General features: G+C 35.8%; 1 protein-coding gene across 5 annotated transcripts; it reads right to left on the bottom strand.

The window, feature by feature from the left end:
- Positions 1-16,740: 16,740 nt before the first annotated feature.
- LOC111900592 (disease resistance protein Roq1) lies at positions 16,741-26,008 on the bottom strand. Of its 5 annotated transcripts, none has more exons than XM_042896955.2 (7): positions 25,809-26,008; positions 21,139-21,730; positions 19,663-20,743; positions 19,348-19,569; positions 17,818-18,678; positions 17,159-17,723; positions 16,741-16,976 (listed from the first exon to the last, which is right to left on the bottom strand). In XM_042896955.2, exons 2-6 carry the CDS (start codon positions 21,636-21,638, stop codon positions 17,199-17,201), a joined length of 3,189 nt encoding a protein of 1,062 aa, XP_042752889.1. In that variant the 5' UTR covers positions 21,639-21,730; positions 25,809-26,008; the 3' UTR covers positions 16,741-16,976; positions 17,159-17,198. The 5 variants fall into 5 exon arrangements, with proteins under 5 accessions (XP_042752889.1, XP_042752888.1, XP_042752887.1 ...); XM_042896954.2 differs by lacking the exon at positions 16,741-16,976 and adding an exon at positions 21,811-22,233 and having other exon boundaries at positions 17,066-17,723; XM_042896953.2 differs by lacking the exon at positions 16,741-16,976 and having other exon boundaries at positions 17,066-17,723; positions 21,139-22,233.
- Positions 26,009-27,048: the final 1,040 nt, after the last annotated feature.

The raw sequence follows: 27,048 nt of genomic DNA, 5'->3' as shown, positions 1-27,048 counted from the left end.
GATCAATTCCGCATGACATATCACATGAACAAGGAAGAAGTCAACCTCAGCAAACTTCAGGGACTTCTCAAGACCGCAGAAACAAGTCTTAAGGGGAAGTCGGTTGCTATCACTCCTACTCCAAACTCAACTCCGGTTTTGGCAATTGGGAAAAGTCGATGGAGGAAGAGAAAGAGATTTTCGAAGGGTACCAAGGCTCGGACCCTTGATGGCTCTTCTTCAAGTGGAACCAAGAAAGGTTTCATTACTCCTTCTTCTGACCCAAAAGAGGCTGAATGCTTCTATTGCCATGAAAAATCACATTGGAAGCGGAACTGCCCAAAATACCAGCAACATGTGAAGGATGGGAAAGTTAAACCCAACCATGCAGGTATTTACACTATCATTTCTAATAACTCACCCCATTCTAAATCTTGGGTCCTTGATACCGGTTGTGGTATTCATATTTGTTGTGACTTGCAGGGACTAAGAAGAAGTGAGGATGTGGAGCAAGGAAAGCTTCACCTGTCACCAAGATTGGAGTTTATACTTTATCGCTAAGTAGTGGGTTTAGTTTAGATTTGAATAAATGTTGTTACTCGCCAGAAATGGCAAGAAATATTATTTCCTTTCATGCTTTGTACAAACAAGGGTTTACCTTTTCGTTTAATAATGAAGTTGGTTCTATTGATGCTTTCTTTAATAATGTTCTTTATTTTAAAGCATTACCTTGTAATGGTGTGTATGAAGCTGTTTCTGTTGTAGATAACTTAGGAAATAATGTTTTGTGTATTGATTCTACTACTAATAATAACTTGGATAAAGCATCATTATGGCATTGTCGCCTTGGACATATAAGCAAGAAACGCATAGGCCAACTCCAAAAGGATGGAGTCTTGGAGTCGTTTGACCTAAAGTCAGATGATAGTTGCGAATCATGCTTACATGGAAAAATGACAAAGTCACCCTTCACATGCTCATGTGAGAGGGGTGAAGGTTTGTTGGACCTTATACACACGGATGTGTGTGGACCATTCAAACATGCCATAAGGGATGCTAATCGTTATTATTTGACTTTTACTGATGATTACAGTAGATATGGATATGTCTACTTAATCAAGCATAAGTCAGAGACTTTTGAGAGGTTTAAGGAATTTAAACAGGAAGTCGAGAATCAATTGGGCAGGAACATTAAGATGCTTCGATCCGATCGAGGAGGTGAGTATCTTAGTTCAGAGTTCCTCGACTATCTCAGGGAATGTGGGATTGTCTCACAATTGACACCTCCCAGGACACCACAGTTGAATGGTGTGGCTGAGAGGCGTAATCAAACCTTGTTGGATATGGTTCGTTCCATGATGAGTCGAGCTACGCTACCAATCTCATTCTGGGGGTATGCCATAGAGACTGCCGCCCATATTCTTAATCTAGTCCCTACAAAGAAAGTTGCCAAAACTCCTCACGAGATGTGGACTGGTAAAGTACCTAAACTAGACCACATCAAGATTTGGGGTTGCGAGGCTTTCGTGAGACGCGAGACTCATGATAAGCTCGAACCTCGAAGCAAGAGGTGTATTTTCATCGGCTACCCATAGCAATCCGTTGGTTACCTCTTCTACAGACCTAGTGACAATGTGGTCTTTGTAGCAAGAAGAGGTGTCTTTTGAGAAAGAGAGTTTATAAGCCAAGGAAACAGTGGGAGGCAAATTGATCTTGAAGAAATTCAAGAATCAAGTGGTGAAGGAACTTCAAACTCTAGCCCTCAACTTGAGGAGGAAACTCCTGTTGAGCCAATTGACAAATCTGTACCTCTGAGGCGTTCCACGAGAGCTAGGAGTGCACCTGAGCATTACTATGGATTCCATATTACTGCAGAAGGTGAGACACTTATTAGTGACTGGACACTAGTAAGTCAAGATGACCCTAACAGCTACGAGGAAGCCATGGCAGGCCCCGAGTCTGCTAAATGGAAAGAGGCTATGGATAGCGAGATACAGTCCATGTATGACAATCAAGTTTGGAACTTGGTTGAAAATGTACCAGGTCGTAAGACAGTAGGGTGCAAATGGGTCTTCAAGAAGAAGACCGACATGGATGGTAAAGTACACACTTATAAGGCTAGACTGGTTGCAAAGGGCTTCTCTCAAATTCCTGGAGTGGATTATGATGAGACCTTTTCTCCGGTAGCCAAGATTAAGTCTATTCGGGTTCTGTTAGCCATAGCTGCATTTCATGACTATGAAATATGGCAGATGGATGTCAAAACCGCTTTCCTTAATGGAAAGTTGGCTGAAGATGTTTACATGAGTCAGCCAGAAGGTTTTGTCAGCAACAAGTACCCTAATAGAGTGTGTAAGCTTGAGAAATCCATCTATGGATTAAAGCAAGCACCTCGCAGATGGAATCTTTGCTTTAATGAGAAGGTCAAGGAATTTGGCTTTACTAGGAGTGAAGATGAATCTTGTGTGTATGTCAAGGCTAGTGGGAGTATAGTTAGCTTTTTGGTATTGTATGTGGATGACATACTACTCATAGGAAACGACATTCCAACCCTGCAGGAAGTAAAGTCCTGGCTTGGGAAGTGTTTCGCTATGAAGGACCTTGGTGAAGCTGCCTATATTTTAGGGATAAGGATCTTGAGAGATCAGAGTAAAAGACTAATTGGACTTAGTCAGAGTACCTACTTGGATAAGGTGCTGAAGAGATTCAGCATGCAAGACTCCAAGAAAGGAGAGTTGCCCATCCAGAGTAATGCCAAATTGAGTAAGACACAAAGTCCTAGCACTGAGGCTGAGATAGCATAAATGAGTCTAGTACCTTATGCTTCGGCTGTAGGTTCGATCATGTATGCTATGACGTGTACTCGACCTGATGTAGCCTTTGCCCTGAGCATGGTTAGCAGGTATCAGGCGAACCCTGGCAAGGCACACTGGACTGCGGTAAAGAATATCCTCAAGTACCTACGGAGGACTAAGGACTGGGTCCTTACCCTCGGTGGGAGTGATGACTTGAGAGTAATAGGGTATAGTGATGCTAGCTTCCAGACTGATAGGGATAATTTCCGCTCTCAGTCAGGCTGGGTCTTTACCCTAAATGGAGGAGCAATTTCTTGGAAGAGTTCCAAGCAAGAGATAGTGGCAGATTCTACTTCTGAGTCAGAGTATATTGCAGCTAGTGAGGCAGCAAAGGAGGCGATATGGCTGAAGAACTTCATTGGAGACCTTGGAGTTGTACAAGCTATTAAAGAGCCAATGGAAATTTTCTGTGATAGTGAAAGTGCTGTTGCCTTAGCCAAGGAACCAAGGGATCACGGAAGATCCAAACACATCGACAGAAAATACCATTTCATCAGACATCGGATCGAAGAAGGACTCCTCGTGGCAAAGAGGGTATCATCAGATGAGAATCCGGCAGATCCCCTCACAAAGGGACTGACTCGGATTAAACATCTTCAGCATTCTCGGAGCATAGGGCTGAAGGATGATATTAGATTTAGAAGTTAGATAACCTCGAAATTTGTAAAGTGTAATTGACATTTGATGATGAATAAAATGTTTTATTTATGAGTAAAGTGTTGCTATCTCTTGTCGATCGTTTACTATATTTCTTTTGCATGTTTTGACTTCCAGAATAATTTTGTTTGGTATAACATATTATTCAAATCTCCACAGTCAGTCATATGTCGGAAGTAGGTATGAATCAAGACTGTCATGTTTGGTTGTAGAGGTCTTGGACAAGGCTACAACAATCATGAGTGCTCATAAGTTCTGAGCATTGGACTCAACCCACGCTCACTGGAATCACTTCATGGAATTCTATCTCGAGTGATCGTGAGACGGTAATATCGTATAAGTCTTCAAACCTAGAAATATGATTTGTTACTTACAAGTTGGTTATGCATTGATTGTATGAAAACGCATTGGTAACTCGATGTTATAAATCGTGCTCTTGTGTGTAATTTAATGAGTGGTAGAACAAACATATGAGTCGAAGTTTATCTGTTCCTTCTTGGATTAGAAGCTGATATCTGGGCCCCTCGATGATTTTGTTTTGACCCATGTACCGGGCCCGGTCAGAACTAAGTTGATGTGATCAATTAAGTTCTATGTCAAACAAATCGGAAATCGGGAAACAAATGCTGGACAATAAGCAAGACAATGTTCCATGTATTTGTCCAGCTGATATCTAGAACAGAGGATTATATGATCACTTATCTTAAATGGCGTACCATCATCTTCTCAGTTCCGAGAAACCTTGAAAAGAGCTACGATTGCCGATCGGTTCCTGAAGTCATACTTGCAGTAATAGTTATTAGACTTATCCAAGTGGGAGACTGTTGGATAAGGTGTCTAAGTCCATAACTATTTCTGGTATGTACTTGACCCGACCCGGCATGGTCCATTTGGGTTGCATGGCACCATGCAATTGGATAGACTGAATGAGAGAAATAACACTTGGAGATTATTAATATATTATAAGTCCTAATATATTAATAATATTATTTGATTAGTTTGATCAATAATTAATTCAGAATTAATTAAGTGGTCAAAAGAGAACTAATTAAATATATGGGTTGATTATGTAAATCATCCATATCTTGTATAGTGGGCTAAGAGGCTCCATGGATTATCAAGTTGGGTTCTACCCATAGGATGCTCCATGGATGCTCCATGGGAGTTACAAACCCATGGGTCATGAAAATGAAGAGTCATGACACATTAGGGTTTACATGGTGTAACCCTAGATGTGTCAACACTATATAAGAATCATATTCTCCACCAAAATTGGCTAGACTAAGAAAACAAGAAGGCTTGGCCGATTTCAAGTAGTGAGTGCTCTCTCATAAGTTTTTCCAAGAGCATTTGGTGTTGTGTGAAGCATTTGAGGCATCACACTTGGGGTGCTAGGCTCACAAGGTTTCAAGGAACACAAGCAACAACAAGGTAAGTTATTCTATCTATTATTCAAGTTAAAATTGTTCCCCATGTATGCTAGATAGGAATATAGCCTTGGAATTCAACTTAGCATGATAATTAGACAAACATAGATCCAAGGTTATTAGGGTTGCATGTACACTTAGGAAGTGTTAGAATGCTCAAAACCCATCAGTAATTACATTTGTTGCAGAGCGGCAGGCTTCCAGAATACTGCTTTAATGGAATAGCAGCAGTGGCAAGTGCCGTAGCAGCATGAACTGCCACAATCTGTTGTTTCTTGGTAGCCTTATTATTTTTCTTGTCATCCCAGACTTTCCGTTTGGACTCTGCGGTTCTGGTGGGTTCTGAGATGGCTAGGGTGGTTGTTGCTGTAGGGGTACGGACCCCGTGGTCAATTAGTTGTTGTGCCAATCGCTTGGCACTATCGAATGTAGTAGGGCGTGATGACAAAACATTGCCTTGGTATGGTGGCACCAGTCCCTATATAAACCTTTCGATTTTCTTTCCCTCTGTATGAATCATATTGGGATAGAGGGCCACCAGTTCACAGAACCTGGCGGTATATGCGACGATGTCGGAGCCCTTCATGGTTAGGCGCCAAAGTTCTTCCTCCAGCTTTTGAATCTCTCCCCTCGGGCAGTACTCCTCACTCATGAGGTCTTTCAAAGTATCCCAACCCATATCATTTGCCACTGGGAGAGATAGGGACTTAACATGGCCATTCCACCACGTTAGGGCTTTTGTTTCAAAGGTGCAAGCTGCGAACTTCACCGTGCTCCCTTCTAGACAGGAGCAGATTGCGAAAACCGATTCGGTTTTCTCGAACCATTGCGAGAGTACAATGACTCCACCGGATCTTTTAAAGGACAATGGCTTGCAGTTCGTGAAATCTTTGTAGGAGCACTCTTTCGAGTGCACAGGGGTTTCAACCTGTATAGTTGGAATAGGAGTCCCTCCTCCAATGGAACTTGAGGAATGATATTCAGCCATGGCTGTTGCCACAGCTGCAGCTACAGCAGCATTGAGGGCTGTTGTATCAAATTGAGGAATAGGTGGTGGTGGAGGATTGTTTCTTGGTGATTTGTGTGGAGGCATCTTTTAACTGAAAGTTTAGAAAGGTATAAATATTGATAAGAATTTGATAGGAAAATTGATGAGAATGACTCATGGACTAACTCTCCATAGCCCAACAGCATAATTGAAGGAATATGATTGAATGAAGACGAAAGCAATTTGGATAATAATTTCCATTAGATTAGACATCTGTCAAAGATACTGGAATTACAGATGTAATAAGTTCGGGAAGAATGGCCTAGAAGTAGGTCTTACATCAACCAAGATGGAAAATTTTGATAGAACTATGACCTAATCAAGACCTAACAGGTCTAAGATTTACGAGGATAGGAAATTAGCCTAAAGTTTTTACATAATTAGGTTATATCAAAAAGAAAAGTTAATAAGATTCTATCGGTGACGAGAACTGTTAGAGTGAGTCCTCGAATCCGACAAAAGACGCTCGATGTCCCTTAAACGCCTATCCGATCTTGCTTGCTGAGCTCGAAGTTCCCTGACCTCAGCTCGGGTTTCAGCAAGCTCCCTCTGAAGCATTGCATTGTTGACCTGAGCTCTTTCCTGAGCAGACTCTAGTTGGCGAATGTGGATAGCGTTAATACCAGTGTTGGCATCAATCTCCAAGATTCGATTGATAGATGATTGCCCCAGTATCGTGTTCCGAGACATCCTACTAACTATGATGGGTAGGACTCTGTCAGCAGAACCTCTATCGGTGAGGTTGTAGAAACTTCTGTCTCCATTGTAGGGAATAGGTTGACCTTGTTCATGGCTCCAGGTATTCAAGTTTGTTGCCCACAGGGGTGTGGGTCCTTGAAATGTGGGTCGGGGTTGTCATTCGGAGCCTGGCCTACTTGAGGTAGGTTGTTGACTTCAGGCTCTGAGTCAGAATCATCAGAAAAGCCTTCAGCTTCATGATCATCCAAAGGAATTGGGTGATCATCTTCCGGTTCATCTTCTAGCCATCCTGCATTGCCGTGGTTGGGGAAGTACGGGTCTCCGGGGATATGGAATCCAACCATTTAATCTATGCGAGAATAGGGATAAGGAAATAATTAATAGAAACTAACTAGATAGCCCTTCGAATGAGTGAATCCTAACTTTAAGCCCACAATCAAACAAGAACAGGAAGTAAAGCAAAGATTTACAGATTCTAAGGCTATGTGTAACATCCTGAATTTCCAGGTATATTAATTTATTTAATTATTTTGGAATTTGTGGAGGAACTCGGCGAGTTAGAGCCAAGACTCGCTGAGTAGAGTTGCGGATGTTCATCCAGGTTCGCGTCCGGACTCGGCGAGTCCACGCTGTTTAATGAAACCCTAATTCCCCGGGTTTAGAGCCTATTTAAGGGCACTTATAGCCTCCCATTGCGGCTACCAGTCCCTTGAGAGAACCCTAAGAGAGCTAAATCGTTGTGAGAGAGAAGAAGTCACTTTTTGATCCTTGTATCTTTGGTTTAGCAAGAAGAAGGTGACAAGAGCAAAGAGGAGGTGCGATTCAAGCAGATCCAGAGTTCAGAGACTTCATTTTGAGGTAATAGTTCGAACCTCCTTCAGTTGTAGTGTTGATCTTTAGAGTTAGGGTTTTCTAACCCCTTTGGAGAGTGATTATGTGGAGCAAATGGTCCCTCTTCGAGTTTATGCCTTGGATCTGGACTCAAAGAGGTCCAGAGACCTTAACCCTTGGATCTTTATGGATTAGTTTGGGGTTATTGGACTTAGGTTGCCATTTTTAGGGCTAAATCTCCTTTTGATGCCTTGTTGTGGTTGTACAAGCATCAGGTTTCGAACTTTACATGACATTCATGCTTGGGGAGGCCAGATCTATGGTTTGGGGAAACAGATCTGACGTCAGGAGGTCAGTAGAGTTTGTGCATGCCATGAACTCGCCGAGTTGTTCTTGAGACTCGGCGGGTAGGGTTAGGGTTTCACGTAAATTGTTCAGTGAGTAGACTTGCCGGGTTGGGGGATGACTCAGTGAGTCAGGAGGGAGTTAGAGGTCTGGAGTTCAAGGCGGTACTCGCCAAGTTGTTCTTGAGACTCAGCGAGTTGAGTCGGGGTGGCCCCGCGATTCATGACTGGTATGACTCGTCGAGTATAGGGAGGGACTCGGCGTGTCAAGCGGGACAAAGAGTTAAATGACATGTGAGAACTCGCCGAGTCACCTGGGTGCACTCGGCGAGTAGGGTCAAAGTGGGACCGTTGACTTTTGTTGACTTTTAGGGTTTGGTCATCAATAGAGTCCTTGTGACAAAAGGGGAGGGTAAAATAGTCTTTTACCTTTCTGAGGGTGCCAATGGCAGGTTTAGTCTAGTCTCGAGAGTTATATTTATAAGAGTATTTATTTATGTGAATAGGCGGAGGCTAGGCAAAATTTTCCATCGAGTCAGAGATTTACCAAGACGCCTGAGGTGAGTCTTCTCACTATACTTTACCTAGTGTGGTAACAAAGTTATGTGACAGAGTACTATAGAGTTATATGCCAGTGTATTTGCATGTTATTTATGTGTTGTGATTTATTGTGATATGTGATATGCATGATTCAGAGTTACAGAGTTGGGACTTTCGGGTCCCTAGAGTTAGGGCCAGAGGGCCCACAGAGAGTTGGGGCTGGAGGGCCCCACTGAGACACATTGACCAGAGGGTCAACAGAGTTACAGCCTCGAGTGGTATTTTGGGGAACTCACTAAGCTTATGCTTACAGTGTCCAGTGTTATGTGTTTCAGGTACCAGTGATGACCGCGGGAAGGCGCCAGCTTGATTCGTACACACACATGGGATTTTATGTATTTTGATCTTGGGAGATATTTTATGAAACAAAGACATGATATTATGACATTTTATGAATGAAGGAGTTTGTAAAAATGTGTTTGAAAATGCGAAAAATTGTTTTAATTTTTTTTCGGTGTTACACTGTGACATCCTAGGCAAATATACCCGTAATGTATCCACTAAGAAACTATTGACCTACTAATAAAGACCTTTAATTCTCAGATAAATGATTATTGTAACACAAAATACTCCTATAGTATTTTAAGTTTAATGTTCTGTTCTACTGTTCTTGTTGTAGTAGTGTTGGTAAGTTTTTAGACTTGTTGCAACCTCACAACCACACTTAGGCACATGCTAGTCACTCCTCAGATAATCTAGTTGATCAGGCTACATCTTCCCAGGTTTGACCATATGTCTCTAAGTCTACTTGTGCTGTCCAACAATCGTAATACTTTTGTTCTGTCCTAGTGACACTGATTTTTGTATAAATGCAGGCATGTATACTTGGTTAAATATTTTATTATTTAAAAGTATAAAATGTTTATCAGAGTATTTTAAATCCCGCTTGTGTTTATAGTTCGTATATCTTTTATGGGTTGATACACTCGATTCACTATAAACAATGCTCTGATACCAATCTGTCACACCCCCAAAACCGATGAACGGCGGAAACGTTCTGGGGTGGACGACGTAATGTACAGTATCACAACAATGCAAAGTAGTAAACAAGCAATAACATCATCCATTGCAATAATAGTATAGTTTTATACAAGTGTGTTCTGTCAAGTTATATAGACACCAAAAATTATATACATCAAAATAAAAGAGGAGTCTTGAACTAGCTCCTTCTTCTCACAACCTGACACCTGTACCTGTCTACTGGCGACCTGAGAATACAAGTTATTTTGAAAGCGAGTATCAGCTTTAAAGCTGGTGAGATCATAAGTATATTAGTGTCTGTGTTTGTATGCAAGCATTTGTAAGATGTTTTGTAAGATGTACTGTGTATGTTTGTAAAAGTTTTGTATTTGATTGAACTCTCCTAGAAAACCCTATGTTTTCTACTAAAAGTAGCCTTCCACCAAGACATCTAGTATTTGTGTGTGTGTCTCTTGTAAAAGTGTGTATTTTCCCAAATCTGACTATCATTACCCAAAAGTATAGTTTTTTTGCATTATTGTTTATTGTGTGAATATCATAAAGTAAAAAGTAAAGGTAAAATGTTATAGTACTGTAATGTAGTAATTAGTAACTACTGTTGTACTAACTACCTTAAACCAAATGTAAATTTTAAGGTAACATGTGATCGGCCTGTATCTTGCTACTGACTTAGCTGAAATACGACAATGTAAGATGCCGTGAAAATGACGTTTGGCACCCGTAGACTTGCAAGTCCCACTGTAGCGAGCAACAAGGTGTAGGATAGTCAATCTAGTATAGATCTATATGCAAACTCAATACGCTCCCCAATGAAGGAGATTCTGATACAAAAACAGTCATGGCAGGTAGTGCCATGCCCTGCTTAATGGCTCACATAAATGTGGTTAATGTATATGCAATGTGATTTATGTACTAGCTGTATTGTGTGTTCTTTCTCTGTCTAGCCTATATGTTTGTTTCTCATCATAGTGTCTATAGTTTGTTTCTCATCACTTTGTTTCATGTTTGATTCTCATCATAGTATGTATTGACTCATGTATGAACTGACTCATTGTATGTTTCATTGTTCTAGTAATAGTATCTTCCTAAACTATCCCTATGGTAGTTTACTAGTTAAGTATGAACATGTTTGTATCCCCTTGCTACCCAAGGGCATGGAATTGGATGAAAGAAATAACCTTTTATATCTATATACATATACATAATATATAACTAGGATTCAAACGACCTTCAGACAACTAACCTTGATACCCTAAGACCACATCAAACAAGAACAGGAAGCAGGGTAGACTAGCAGTTCTAAGTCCTTTCAATCCTACTTATATAACTATATTTATATAGATGCACAAAATATAAGTTTAAAAGAGTTTTAAGTAAAAGTATTTGACAATTAAAGGAGTTTGTAAGACAGTTTGAGGTAAAACAGTTTGATAAATAGTTTGGAAAGTAACAAAACCATTTGCTTGGTAGTCATTAATCACATGTGATTGATATAATAACTATAATTGTTCAACTTGTATCCCCCCCCCCCCCCCATAAAAGCATTTAAAAACATTTCAAAGGTTCATTTAGGGGTATGAACTCACCTGTAGTGAGTGGTTCTGATGACAATGTTGGATTAGTTGCTAAGTATCAAGTGGTGACTTGAGTACACACGCGAATCCTATTTAGCATATATTGGCACATATATGAATATAATTAGTGTTATGAACAACTAATTTATGAATTGGGACCACCTTAGGGACTAGTAAACACTTATATTGAAATGTTACAACCATATATGATTGTATGAAGGGTTATAAGGCTATACAAGAAGGTGTATGGCCAAAATACACACTATATGTGTGTGTGCGGCCATGCTGCCAGCACGCGTGTGCGGCCAGGTGTGCTGCCAGAAGCGTGTGCTGCCAGAAAACTTGGTGTTCTTGGTGAAAGATGTTACCTTTCCGGATGATACTCGAGAGGATTTTCGGGTTCTTGCTTTGTAGAAGTGTAAGAAATGATCAAAATGACCAAGGATAGTATATATAGGAGGGTGAGTGCGGCTGGAGGTGTGTGTGGTTGGCCTGTGTGCGGCTGGCTGGCCTCACACACCAGGTTTGGTGTGTTTGGCCCGTTTTTCCAATGCTACACCCAAATCTAACCCATCCTCCAACACGTAACTCAAATATACTAAGCTTTAAGCACTCTTTTAGCCCCAAAACTTCATTATAAAATAGCAAAACGAAGCTAACTTTAATTACACTGAAGAATGAAAGCTAGAAATTTCGGGTTGTCACATACTGGAGTTGCAATTATAAGATAATTGAATTTTGGGCTGTGGATCCCTTAGAAAGGGATGGACGAAATCAAGAGGGAAGCCTACATTGAATTCGTCCAAGGCCTTGATTCTGGAAGGGTCTTTAGACTGCTTAAGGCCTAAGCAATCCAATTAGGGTTTTAACTAAACCCTAGTAGCTCACCTATATAAGGAACCCTTGGCTTGCATTTTTTGGCTACCACAACCCTAAGAAGAGTTCATAGATCTGAAATTCACCTTCCCTCTCTCTCTTGCATTCTCCAATTGCTTTGGTGTTTGTGATCTATTATAGGCACAACATTTGAGGTGCTAAGATTCTCAAAAGCTCAAGATCTTCAAGCAATAGTCAAGGTAACATTCTTACTAGTTTATTTATGTTGATTTCAACTTTTGTTGTATGCTAGATTAGGGTTTGCAAGTTTTGGACAATTGTTTCATGTACAAATAGAAAAACTAGATCCAAGCATTAGGGTTTGCATGAACACCATAAGAATGTTGTTTTTGTCATAATCCATCAAAAACATCATTGTAACACATTAAAGTTTATGTATTTTGCCGATTTGATCACTAAAGTAATTTTTGTGCACAATAGACCATTAAACTCATATTTTACCTATCAATTAAACAATTCATCTCAATTTTAAAAGGTTTACCGGTTATCATGTCTATATTATTCACTTGAAGGTCAATCAGTCCAACAACCTTATTAATTGAAACCCAAATTTGGACCATTATTCACTTGTTTCTTACCCATTCGTGTAAACTCAAATTTTTCTTCCTTAGACTATTTCCATCTTCAAGAACAATGTTATCCAGATTTTTTATTACAAGGAATCAGTTCCAAGTTACTCATATCCTGGTTCAAGATGTTGTGAATATATGTGATTTCGATGTTCCAGCTAAGGAACAAACCTGTTGGAAACTGACTAATCATGGGAGGCATTTTTGGAATTCTCGAAACAATATGGTAAGCCCTGATCATGCTACATTTGTCAAAGCAAGAAATTTTAGGGTTTAAATTTTGTATTTCACTGTCAAAAACCTTTGTATTTTGGAAAAAAAAAACTAACTGTATATTTCGTTGATATTGTCTACTGATTTTGTTCTGCTTTCTGGTAGTTGTTAATGATTACATACACTTTTTTTTATTATGTTACATGTTGCTGACTCCGTAAGCATTTTTGATTATTTGAATATGTTACATCTTTGTGAAATCATATGCATTATCGTAGTAGTTAAGAGTGCAAAAGTGCATTTCGTGATTAGATTTGATTTTGATTCTATTGGTTGAAGTTGTCTTAATGCGGATTGCTTACAGACTAGGCTGGAGAAATATGGGTATTTTGAATGGAAATATGAAGAACAGGAAGAAGGGTACCATAAAAACAATGTTTATTCTCTAAAACATAAACTGGATGCTAAAGAGGATCTTTCTATGATCAACAACTTGAGGACAAGGATGGTTGAATTGGAGTTTCTCTTGGCTAAGGAGAAGAGTATGGTGGAAATAGTGAGAATGAATGTTTCTATAATGGGAGAAGTGCATGTTTTTATATATTACTTTGAAGTACATGTTTTTATATTCAAAACATTAGTACATAGTGGACTATGTGTTAATACACAATGTTTGTATAGTAAAATAGTATGTGCATCAAATGCTTAAAATAAATGATAATTGTGGACCACTTTCACTTACTTCAAAATACTTTGGTCCATATTGCACATCCGGGACCATGTTAATCACTCACATGCATGCAGATATTACTATTATTTCATTCAAAATATTATCCAACCAAATTTCATAAATAGGCAACTTACTATTATAAAGACCAAACAACAATTTTACTATCATCCTAATTAACAAACATAAATATGCAACCTACTTTCATAAATACCAAACAACAATTTTACTATCATTGTAATTAAGAAACATAAATAGGCAACCTATTTTCATAAAGACCAAACAACAATTTTACCATCATTTATAATTAACAAACATAAATCCAAACAACAATTTTACCATTATCCTAATTAACAAACATAAATCCAAACAACAATCCAAACTATACTAATCAATTACAAGAGCTTTTCCCTTAGAATTTCTTGGAGCATTATCACCAATTTCAACTTCAAGATTCTTTATGAGTTTCTTTCCCTTATCCTCTTCAAAATCTCAAAATGTTGTCTTACTCTAATCTTCTCCTGAAATTGGAAATTAACAACACCATCCTCAACATGGACATTAGCAACACCATCTTTACCTTTAGGTTGAGTAAGTTGCACATCACCATACTCCTTTTCTATTTCTGCACCACTAGATTAAACAACATTTAGGATAAGTTGCACATCATTTTGAGTAATTTCCACCTTAACTGGAGTGAGTTCCACCTCCTCTTGTAGTTGACCTTCATTTCCTTTGACCTACATATCATCATTATTTAAAGTTAGTGGCAAATCTGATGTAACTACATTAAAAGATTTCAAATGGTATTACATGTCTTGCATCTTGGTTTACACCAACTCTTTTTTTCTTTCTCCTCAGATTTAACTTTTGGGGTCTTCCTCCCTCTGGACAAGTAGCATTCTTGTGACCTATCTCCTTGCAAATACTACACTTCACTTTTTTTCAAGCCTTAGAGACCTTCTGGCATGCTTGCTTTTCTCTACTAGCTCTCTTCTTGTTAGTAGCAGTCCTACCAAGTATCCTTCTATTAATAGGAGGCAATGTATAATATTACATTTCAAGTATTTTCCCTTCTTGCCCTTAACTTAAAATTCTTGCATTTTGGTCTGCGTACGCTAGGAGTACGCTGGGCGTACGCTAGGAGTACGCTGGGCTTACTGGGTCGAAACTTAGTCGCAGAGGCAACCTACGTATGTTGTACGTGCATGGAGTACGTAAGGCGTACGACTATATGGGGCAAACCCTAATTTTTAGGGTTTGTGCTCTATTTAAACACCTTAAGTTACTCTTGCACCTTCTTATAACCAGCCTCCGCCTTCCCAAACCCTGAGAACAAAACCCTAATTACCATTTGAGTGTTTTGAGATTAGAAGTGATCTTTGAGAGTGTTTTTGGTGATCGTGAAGGAAGAAGAACTCTTGGAAGTTGCATTGGTGTGGTTGGAGCTTGTGTATCCAAAATCATTACCATCTTGGAAAGCTTTTGGAGGTATATAGCTCTTAACTTGATGGTTTAACATGATAGATCTAGTTAGGGCTTGTTTTTGTGCATTTTATGGTCCCTTGAAGTCATGCTGGCTACTCCATAAGCTAAGGATGGTAGATCTTAGCATTTTTGAGGTTCCTTATACATAATAATGCGATCTTGATGTGCTATATTGGACCATGCATGAGTTAGGGTTCTTATTGGTCAAATTAAGTATTTGGTCCCATTAAGACATGCAAAAGAGTAAAGTTGCCAACTTTACGTGTTAAGACTTCATTTAGGATCAAATCTGAGAATTAGACTTAGTGACTTAACTTATTAAGCACTTAATGGTGAGTTTGGACTGTTGTGGTGTATGCCAGGCGTAAGTCTATGTACGCAAGGTGTATGCAGCAGCTGTTGACTTTCGTTGACTTTTGTGATTTGGGCCATATTTTGACTATTAGGTTTTTGGGCCTTATTGGGCCACTGGTCTTTTTGACTTTGGGCCATTGTTAGGCTATGAGCCTTCTTCGATTTGGGCTCATAATGGGCTTTGGGTATCATTTAGGAATTTGGGTCATATTAGGCTTTTGGTGCCATTCGGATGGGCCTTGGTGTTACACTAGTAGCATTTCATTGGCTCAAGTACTTGCTCAAGTCCAGCTTAATTTGTGGCCAACTGGGAGATGCTTCTTGATTCAGCTACAAATTCATTGTACTTTGATCCGACCTCATATTTATTAAAATGGTACTCTACTTCACCGTGTCAGGTAACAAAAGGAAACACATTCATTTTGATTTTTTTTTTAATCAGAAACGAAAGTAATTTAAAGTTCATGATGATTACAATTTGTTGATTACAACGTAGCAACAGTAAATTAATATGCTAAATGAAAACACTATAAATTGATAATATATATATATATATATATATATATATATATATATATATATATATATATATATATATATATATATATATATGTTCAGGTTCATTTGAGACCATTCTAATTCTGTGAGACCGTGAGACCAAATCTAAAAATAATTTTAAAATGCAAAATAAATGGAAAAATCCAAAAATTCTTTTTTTAAATATTATTTTCGGAACTTGAATTAACTAAAAAAATGAAAAATAAATAAAAAAAATAAAAAAAAATCCCGTTTTTTTGAAAAATACGTAAAATATGCTAATACAATATTACACTGACATATTCTAAAAAATAATTTTAAAATGCAAAATAAATGGAAAAATCTAAAAATTCTTTTTTTAAATATTATTTTCGGAACTTGAATTAACTAAAAAAAAATAAAAAATAAAAAAAAATAAAAAATAAATCCCATTTTTTTTGAAAAATACGTGAAATATTCTAATAGAATATTACACTGTACATATTCTAAAAAATCATTTTAAAATGCAAAATAAATGGAAAAATCTAAAAATTCTTTTTTTAAATATTATTTTCGGAACTTGAATTAACTAAAAAAAATAAAAAAAAATCCTGTTTTTTTTTTTTTTTAAATACGTGAAATATTCTAATAGAATATTACACTGTACATATTCTAAAAAATAATTTTAAAATGCAAAATAAATGGAAAAATCCAAAAATTCTTTTTTTAAATATTATTTTCGGAACTTGAATTAACTAAAAAAAATTAAACAAAAATAAAAAAGAAATAAAAAAATAAAAAAGAAATAAAAAAATAAAAAAATACGTCTCACGGTCTCACAAAATATAGGTGGTTTCAAATGAACCTAACCCTATATATATATATATATATATATATATATATATATATATATATATATATATATATATATTGAAATTTTGATTAACATTCTATGCAAGAATATACGAGTTTGAATGATAGTGTAATACCTGATAAAAGAAATCTGAATAAAAAAACTTTAGGCTATTGAAACCCCATCCACTTGGACAAACCGAGTGGTGCAATCCTTGTGAATAAATAATGAAACACTAAGTTTCAAATATTTTCTCAGCCAGATACAACAAATTACGTTGGAATGTTCATATATTCCAAGAGCTCTGATACCAAGGCCAGGGTTGGTATTTGGGAATAAACCAGGTAAGGTTGTGCTCAGATACCTAGTGTAAATAAACAACTTGTTGATGCTGTAGCAAAATCAGGAAAAAAAAACAGAGTATGAAACAAAGGAGAAAGAAAACAGGGGAGCTTTTGGGGGCAAAATTTTCTACTGTGTTTATTCAAAGTTTTCCACCTGATCTGAATGGTCGAATAAAGGATTAATACAAAGAAAGCTACAAACCTATAAACAAAGCAGTAAGACTTTGTTGGAACATGTTGTCCTAAGGTCGCCATAGAATGTCGATAAAAGATTTTGAATCATATTTTATCGTAAACGGCGGTCTATAATCGAGTTCATCATCCCAAATTTCTGAGGTATCTGTTGCTTGCATCTCACCACCTTTGCTTTTCCTAGGAACAAGCTCAGCTCCAACATAACTTTCTCTGTATGTGGAAACTGAAATCATATTGTAAGATGAATTTGAAAATGCGGTGTGTCTCAATGAACCAAAGGAAACATATCCTACATATGTCTTTGTTCCCTCATACTCAGGCTCTGTTGCTTCATTAGGCTCATGCATTATACGCCCAAATACAGAATCTTCATCTACCTCCTGCTTCATAATTATATTAATATCCGGTCCTTTTATTTTGGTGACAAGGCATACTAAGAACCCGCAAAAGTTGTACAAATCATCAGGAAGATGTAGTGTAAGTGTTGTCCCCCTAAACAGCCTACCCACAAACACCTTTGGAATCTGATGTTGAAGACTGATATTGATAAAATGATCTTCAATAGCATTTCCCTGCCATGGAATACACATGCATTATTATTCTTATGTTTTGGGTCTATATGATAAAGAATAAAGATTGAAACTGCAAAGGTATGTACAGCCAAACCTGGAGCATGGAGTCTAGTAATAAGTCACCATCACAGACTTTGTTCTCCCCCTTAAGTGAGACATGCCACAACCATTTGCAGTCTGAAATAAGTATAATACTTTCAAGTGATGTACAACCATCCGCTATAACAACAGCTATACTTGATGGCAGCTTTGACAATTCTACAAGTCCTTTGCAATAAGACACGTTGAGCAATTTGAGCCGAGGAAGTTGAAAGAGACTAAAATTTAAATGTGAAAAACTATTTTCGCTTAGATTAAGTTCTTGCAAGTTGGGTAACTCACAAACAGCAGAGCTAATTTCTTCATCTCCCAAATTACAGTAGCTAAGATTCAAATTTCTCAAGTCCTTGGGAAAAAACCTCAACCCTATGTGTTTCATGTTGTTGTCACGTAAACAAGGCTTCATGTTGTTGTGAGGTAAAGAAGGCTCCTCTACACAACATTCTACACCAGGAAGATTGCTGCAACCACACCTCCAACAAATAACAAAAAATAAGTTTGGACAAGATTCTATGTAGGATGCAACTTCATTCCCACTGTCATCCAAATGAAGAAGTGGTAAATTCTCCATGTTCGGTTGGATCTCTGAGACCTTAAAAAGTTCAGGGCAGTCAAAGAATGTAAGGGTCTCGAGTTTCTTTACTCGGGTAATTGGTGGAAACATCTTAAGTCTCCAACAACTTCCTACAGATAAGAAAACAAGCCTCTCCAAACATCCCATCGATTGATGAATCTCTTCTAAATATGAACATCCAGCAAGCTTGAATGTTTCAAGATTTGGAAGTCCCTCAAAATCTGGTGTCATGATTAGGTTATCTAAATCCCAAAGTTCAATTGTCTTCAAATTTGGCAGCAACTGTTGCATACAAGTGGAAACAGATCAAAAATTAGGTACACACACACACACACACACACACATATATATATATATATATATATATATATATATATATATAGAGAGAGAGAGAGAGAGAGAGAGAGAGAGAGAGAGAGCATAGAATGCGTCTCAGTTGCACACTATTTAATAAAATTAGACAAAAAGAACATCCGTAGATGGAAATCATTTTAGGTGTTCGTTTAATTACAATTTTAAAATCACTTAACAAAAAAAAATAATATAAGATTTTTTGATGCATATCAATGTTTTATATTGGTTACTAAACACCAAAAAAATAGATTTAGATTAAAACCTTACCCAGACAATGAGATGCTTTTTATTTTATTTTAAAAAAAAAAAAGAACAGCAAGATTTTTTGTGTTTATGTTAAGCAAAAGGGTATCTGCATGGAGGATGAGCTTTACGTAAATACAACGGGTTACAATGACTAATGTGTCAATATCACATCAAACAAGTTATATTTCACCAAGTTTATCGATAGTAACACAAAGTAGATTTACAAATTAAAGGTATAACTAGTTGAAAAAATATAACTGAAGTTGCTTAATGACACCAACAATTAGTCAGGCTGAACATTCATCATCCACTTCGTTTTCATCTCTTAATTAGATAGAGAATAAGAATTACCTTATAACCCTCCCAAAGTTGTTTCTGCAAGCTGTTATATAATACTAGATGACGAAGTGTTCTTTGTGGAAAGTTGCTAAGCAATGGACTTGCAAGATCACCTTCCCATTCAATCCACCTAAGGTTCTTCGTGTTTGCAACAATCGGAGGAAGATGTTTATACCTTTGTAACTGACCCTTAGTACCGAATTCAAGTCTTATTGCTTCAATCATGTCTAGTTCCTGTGATAGAGGAACAAAATTGTGTCAGGGTTGGGTTACAAGTGTTTGTTTATACATGCATAATATATCATGAAAAACTAGCTTAACCATTACCGTTGTTGCATCCATAGAGCATATTTTCCAAACATCTTCCCTCTTCCAAACTCTACTATGCTTTTCAGGATTGTTAGGGTTTTCCCCTCTAACAATGTAGTGTCCCATTTCTTGCACCAGATCATGCATATCAAACCTTTCATTCGAAATGGTTATGAGAGCCTTTTGTATCAACACCTTCACTCCTATAACAGGATGAAAACCACAAGCATCAAGGCTCTTCATTGCACCATCTTCGGGATACCCCCTAAAAAAACATGCAATATCTAGGAACAGCTCTTTCTCAATTGGTTTAAGTCCATCGAAGCTGATTTTTAGCTTTCCAACAATATCAGTATCTGGGATCTCCTTCAGTCTCACTAATGTACTCTTCCACTCATTAATGTCTTTGTCACACAGAAATGAACCTAAAACTGTAAGTGCTAATGGAAGCCCACCAGCATAAGAGACCACCTTTCTTGAAAGATGCTCATAATCTACTACTGGTCTGTTATCCCGGGGTGCATGCTTGCAAAAGAGCTTAATGGCCTCATCACCGCTTAACAAGCTAATATTGTGTATGACATTTACTTTGTGGGCAGTTAATAAATGCTTATCTCGGGTTGTGATTATTATTCGGCTTCCTTCACCAAACCAATCATGTGATCCAGCTAATGCTTTCAGTTGGTCAAGGTTATCGACATCATCCAAAACAATCAAGACCTTTCTATGGCGAAACCTATTATTTATCAAGCATCTTCCTCCTCGAACTCTGTTTACTTCCATTTCTGAAAGAACTTTTTCTTTCAATTTTCCCAAACCATATCTGCCTGATTCCTCTCGAATATTTTCAACAAAGCAGCAACCATCAAACTTGCTACAAATTTCATCATAAATAGAATATGCAAGAGTAGTCTTACCACCACCTCCAACTCCCCATATTCCAACCATTCGAACACCACCTGACCCAATTTCTAACTCCAATTTCAAACCTTGCAAGCGAGCTGCCATTCCGATCAGGTTCTCATCTAAACTTGAAGTTACTGGCTGCAAACTCTGTGAAATTTCCAATACAATTTGTTTGATGCCTTTTGCTTCATGCCTACACATTGGATATACAAGCATAATTAACATATGATCACACTCACAAAAGATCATGTTCCATGAAAAAAATAAATTTCACACAGAGTCCTAATTACCCTTTATATTTCCCATCCAAAGAAAATTTGTAAAGTCAATATCACAAGTAGTTTGTAACAATTTTCTTGGGATAACTTTTAACTTGCCCAATAACATCTACTGAAAGTTTATACAAGTTTATATTCAGCTCTGATCAAGTGATGCAGTCAAAGCCTCACTGTTTATAAAGGTGATCAGCTTCATCAAGAATAATTACAACACTTGTACAAAAAGCTTATAAGGTACAAATATGAAAAAAATGCATTGTAGAGCACACGTATCTTAAGCATAATGATGCAAAAACACACAAGAAATTACCCGTTCGCAATGTGTTGGGGTTCCCATCCAGAAATGTTACTTGCATCCACAAGTGCTTTTCTCCAAGATTCAACCTTGGTCTTCTTCTCCAACTCATGTTTGGCAAATGCTTCTCCGTATTTCCGTTTTTGTTTTCGTACTTCAGAGGGATCCACATCATAAAATATAGGCATAACAACTTGGCCTTTCGTATCCCTACATTTCATAATATGTGCAAGTTCATCCAGACACCAGGACGAATCGCCATAGTTTTTTGAAAATACGATGACGGCTATCTGTGATTCTTCAATAGCCTTCATAAGAGATGGGCAGATCGTTTCGCCTCGGGGAAGTGTTTCGTCATCCTTGTAAGTGTAGATACCTTCTTGTTCAAGAGCAGAGTAGAGATGACCCACAAAAGTATTTCGAGTGTCTTCTCCTCTAAAGCTAAGAAAAACATCGTACTTCCATGACTGAGAAGAAAAGACCAGGGCAGAAGGAGGAGATGATGATGATGCCATCGATGTGTTAATTTTTTGGGATAGAATGTAAGTGGTTTGAGCACCTCAATGAAAATAACTTTGTACAGAGAGATATGAGTTGCCAATAAAACCTAATATCATGTAGGAAAAAATCGTCAGAACTCATAATTGAACAGATTACCATGTAAAAGAACTCATAACTAGTCCTTACATTTCCGTTTTCATTTTTTGGTCATAAAAACTCCTTTGAAAGTATAATACAAGTTCCAATTCTAAAGATAGGCATGAATTGACTTAGGTAACGTGGGTTAGTTTTTCGGTTTTTCCACAATCATATATACTAACTAAAGATTACTCTATATTCTAAAATGAGATTTTTCTTAAAAGAAGTGGAGGAAATATGCCTGCAAAAGTAAACTTTAGCAAACTCCCTTTCTGAATAAAAGTAATTTATAAATATAGTATATCATTCCATTCCCCGAAGGAATGAAAAAAAAACACCCCTCCCCCATGGAATGAAAATCATGAGAGAAGGAATTGCATTCCGTGAAAAATACTTCATTCCGGTCCTTGGTGGAATAAACATGATTTTTTGCATTCCATTATAATGCTCCGTTCCACCCCTCTTCGATTTCTGCATATGAAACACTTACTCAAGTTTTGGAGTTTGAACATTTAGCAACCAGACTACTTGCATTGTACATGACTACATTCTCACCCCCAAATTTATTTCACCAGTTATGTTATTTGTCAACTAATTTATACCACAAAATTTCAGCATTTACTCCAAATACATAAATACCATTACTTGATTTAGCTGGAGTGTTTCTTTTTAACTTAACGGACTTAATTCCTAAAATACTTAGTGTTTTAGCTATATATGGTTGTTCTGTTTTTACTTAATGTTAACACAATGCCCTAGTGGGTTATGTTATGCAAAGGGTATACTTAACGTTAAGTCATGATTTTATATTTAATTTTCCTGAATTGCCCTTATTTTCTCCAATGAAAATTACATTGATATCAAAAACCATGAGTAATGAGGTACATTTTTATGCTAATATATTGATTTGTTCACTATTATGTGTAAATATTATACAAAATTCATGTGCTCACAATTTTTGGTTTTCCATTAATGTTATATAGCGAAAACTACAATAAAGTCCCCACATATTGGTCTCATAATCGATTTAGTTCCTATATATTTTTTTATTTAATTAAGTCCTAAATACAGGTAATCGTATTCAATTTAACCATTTGACTGGTCAACAGGTCATCCAACTTTCAAAAATTACATTATTGGCCCAGATTTCAAAATTTATTACAAATTTGGTCCAAAATTTACACTTTTGGCCTAGATTTTAAATTTTGTTACAAATTTGGTCGAAACTTTACCCTTTTTGCCCAAATTTAAGAATTTTATTATGAATTCATCCTAACTTTAGTTTTTTTACAACTTTTTTTTTTAAAGAATTGTTTCTAATATGTTTTTTCTTTATAAAATCATATTTATAAAAAAACGTATTTTATATATATATATATATATATATATATATATATATATATATATATATATATATAGGTTTTATGGAAAACAGAAAATCATAAAAATGCATAAAAAATACTTAGAGATCACAAAACTTTTTTTTGAAAAAATCGCACCTTTTAACACAAAATCGCTAAAAAAAATTTACAAAAAAAAAATTGATTTTTTGTTTTTTTTTTCAGCGAGTTTTTTAAAAAAGCTACGATTTTTTCATGTGTAAAGTCAAAAAAAAGTTTTGTGATGTCTAGGTATTTTTTTATGCATTTTTATGATTTTTAGGGTTTTTTTGTTTTCCATATAACTCTTCCTTATATATATATATATATATATATATATATATATATATATTTTTTATAACTAGATACTTCATATACAATAAAGTTTTTAAAAAAAGTTATTATATAGAACATATAAGATTTTTATGTGAAAATATGTTTTTTTGTATAAATCTGATTTTATAAAGAAAAAACATATTAGAAACAATTCTTTAAAAAAAAAGTTGTAAAAAAACTAAAGTTAGGATGAATTCATAATAAAATTCTTAAATTTGGGCAAAAAGGGTAAAGTTTCGACCAAATTTGTAACAAAATTTAAAATCTAGGCCAAAAGTGTAAATTTTGGACCAAATTTGTAATAAATTTTGAAATCTGGGCCAAAAATATAATTTTTGAAAGTTGGATGACTTGTTGACCAGGTCAAAGGATTAAATTGAATACAATTACCGGTATTTAGGACTTAATTGAATAAAAAAAATATATAGGGATTAAATCGATTATGAGGCCAATATGTAAGGACTTTATTGCAGTTTTCTCATATTATATATGAAAATAGTTGTTTGAATTTAATTTTATTATTTGAATTTTTTTAAACTTATGTTCAATTTAAGTTAATAATCATGTTAATTAAAAAAAAATTAAAATTTTAATGTGAAAATATACCGTTTTAATTTATAATGGTTATTAGATAAATGGTCATTTGTTATTTGTCAAATTTAAACATGAGGGTAAAATAGTCATTTATTTAAATTCAGACAATACTTCTCATGAATCCGATCTAATCATCAACTCACATGTTAGTTCAATTAAATAGCAATATCTACACAAGGTTCCCTTCAATATAAAATTTTTGGTCATTTAAGAATTTATATAGTGAGATAAATTCCCATTTCCCACCATGATTAACCGCTTACATCCCAATGTTTTACATCAAATATCAATAGGTTTAAAAGTATGGAAACATGCCTCAAGGAGAACCGAGGCATAAGCCTCAAGGAGAAATAATAAAATAATTATAAAATATTATAATAAAACCCATAGAAAACAATACAAAATTCCATATCGAGTTTAGAAATCGATAATTAATGCCAATTTCACATAATTCTAAAATATTATAATCTTAATTAAAACATAATAATATTTTATGTTTTTAACACATAGAAGCAGATTAATAAGTAGCAAAAAAGTAGCACTCACTCTGACCACTAGACAGTAACAATAATAGTTAAAATTTAAACAAATTATACACAATAGTGGTAGCAGACTAGCAGTATGAAAAAAAAAATCATAAAAATAGCAAACAACGTATAAAAGAAGAGTGCTTTTGCCTAGAGTATCTTAGTTAATAATTTGTTTTTATTGCACTCGAAGTTCAAATCCCAATGATTCCCTTCTCTTGTGTAAAGAAAGTTGACAACTTTGGTACAAACCAATAATAGTGTCATTACATGCCCATCATTTACCTTGTCTACAAACAGCTTTCCTGTTCATGCTAAAGGTACACTACTACGTACACAGTACACACCATGATTCAATTGAAATCATCTTACATAGTTTCTTAGTTTAACAGACTATTGGTGCTTAGATTTCATTCTCTTTGGATCACAAAAGAAATGTTCACATTTATAATTTTGATGTCAACAATTGTCTTAGCTAGTAGTATAATAGGACATATATAGCCTTAAAGACTTCTTCATTATGTCATTATATTATAACTTTCACAATCATACCATCTACTAAAATTCACACTCATAATCATCATTTCTGTATCACTGGATAAACATACTTTTCACAATGCTTATGTTTACAAACTTTTGCTTTCTTATGAACACCTGTAACTTGTATCCGATAACTTGAAGTTACATGGAAGTATTGCTGATGATCCTACTTGCTTCAGCCTCCCAAAACAATTGGTAATCAGTAAATGACTAGTATCTTGATCCAATTATAAAGTTATGTACTAATTATGAATTTCCCAAGTGTTTGGTGCTTAAACCTAGTAATACTCGAATTCAAATAGTGCCAAGCGTAACTTGGATTTGCTGAACAAATAAAGGCACAACCCACCAACTCCCTGTTCGACTTTATTTTTGTATCCACAACACATACGCACATCATTAGACTCATTCTACTCCAAATTCCATTCGTCTATAGCATTCACAACAGCATACTAACTTCACAAATTGTTAATTTGATCATCTAACTACAGTAATTCAAAAACTTCACTACTTCGACTAAACTAGGTCAAAATTCGATTCTCACATTCTGATCGACATATTTGAATTCACTGATAAAGCTTACTCAATAACTTATATAAAACTTCATTAACTCTTCCATTTATTTCTTGGTAATTTCTAGCTCATCAATTTACCAGTTTGAGGAATGTACCTCAAATTCACAGCAACACCAATCTTTACCAGACACGCCTTTCTGAGCTGTTTTCTTTGCAAGCTTATACTTCGATTTCCATAGATTTCTTCTTTCAATGTGGACCGATTTGAGGAGGTGGTTACCTTTCCTCAACAGTTGATTTTTTTCTATGAAGTCTTAGGATTGATGAACGAGGGAGTGAAATTATGAGAAAGTAACTAAAATCTCATTATATATTTACTCAAGTTGAGAGTTTCATTATTAGCCATCACACTTCTACACAACGTCACCTTCAGACCCTTAATATATCGAGAAAATCACAAAAATACAAAAACTAGATAAAAAAGTTTTAACAAAATATTTTATTTACATAAACGACCTCACATTTTGTTATGGTATCATGTATAATCACATTTTGCTATGAATTTCACTTTTTGATGATTCCTTACCATAAAATAAGTAATAATTTATGAAAATCATGCATGTTTTCATAAATTGCGAAATTTATATGATTTTTCATCGAATTTCTTTATAAAGACATTTTGCGATGCGGAGAATAGTAAAAGTAATTTTTCACAGCAAAAAGTTATATCATAGTGATCTTTATTCCCATCAGCTCTACATCTACTCAAAAAGCAAATATTCATAAACAAACAAAATAATCGAGATAGATTGTCACTTTTTAGATGATGCAAGTATCGATGGCTTGATAGCTCTAGCTTATGGGTATAAGGTATACTTCGACTCAGGGCGGACACTTGCATTTCCGAAGGTGCAATTTATTAACTTTAGACCCTAAAATTAATAATATGTACAAAAAGACCCACTTTAGGATGGTAAAATAAACAAAAGATGAGTTTATACTTAAAAGAATTCTCAATATCGACAAAATCATGAATATTATCAAAAACTTTATTACATACTTATTATATAAAATGATTGACCGATTTCCAAAAGGTTTTGCTTGATTAAAGAAAGGGCACTTTTAAAAATAAAAAATAAAAAATAATACATATACCCTTCTCTTTTTGTCGAACGAAGGGGCAAGGACTCTTACTTAATTAATAAGTTAGAAAAAAACTTTGAGAAAACTTCATAAATAATCCTTATGCTTTCCAAAAACGGTCATATATTCCTTAAGTTTAAAAAACCTCGTAGATGGTCCTTATGGTTTCAAAACTTTTAACAAAAGGTCTTTATTGCTCACTCCGTCAAATTTTATCCGTTAGCGGAGGTTATTTCCATCATTTGCCTACCA

The sequence above is a fragment of the Lactuca sativa genome, chromosome 8 (genome assembly GCF_002870075.4).
Source record: "Lactuca sativa cultivar Salinas chromosome 8, Lsat_Salinas_v11, whole genome shotgun sequence".
Lineage (NCBI taxonomy): Eukaryota > Viridiplantae > Streptophyta > Magnoliopsida > Asterales > Asteraceae > Lactuca > Lactuca sativa.
This window is presented reverse-complemented; position numbering and strand designations above follow the sequence as displayed.

Coding starts and splice junctions, on each gene's coding strand:
- LOC111900592 (XM_042896955.2), bottom strand. CDS start 21,638: ATGGCATCATCATCATCTCCTCCTTCTGCCCTGGTCTTTTCTTCTCAG. Junction 20,744..21,138: donor CCCCAACACATTGCGAACGG/GTAATTTCTTGT, acceptor TCCAATGTGTAG/GCATGAAGCAAAAGGCATCA. Junction 18,679..19,347: donor AACTTTGGGAGGGTTATAAG/GTAATTCTTATT, acceptor TGTATGCAACAG/TTGCTGCCAAATTTGAAGAC.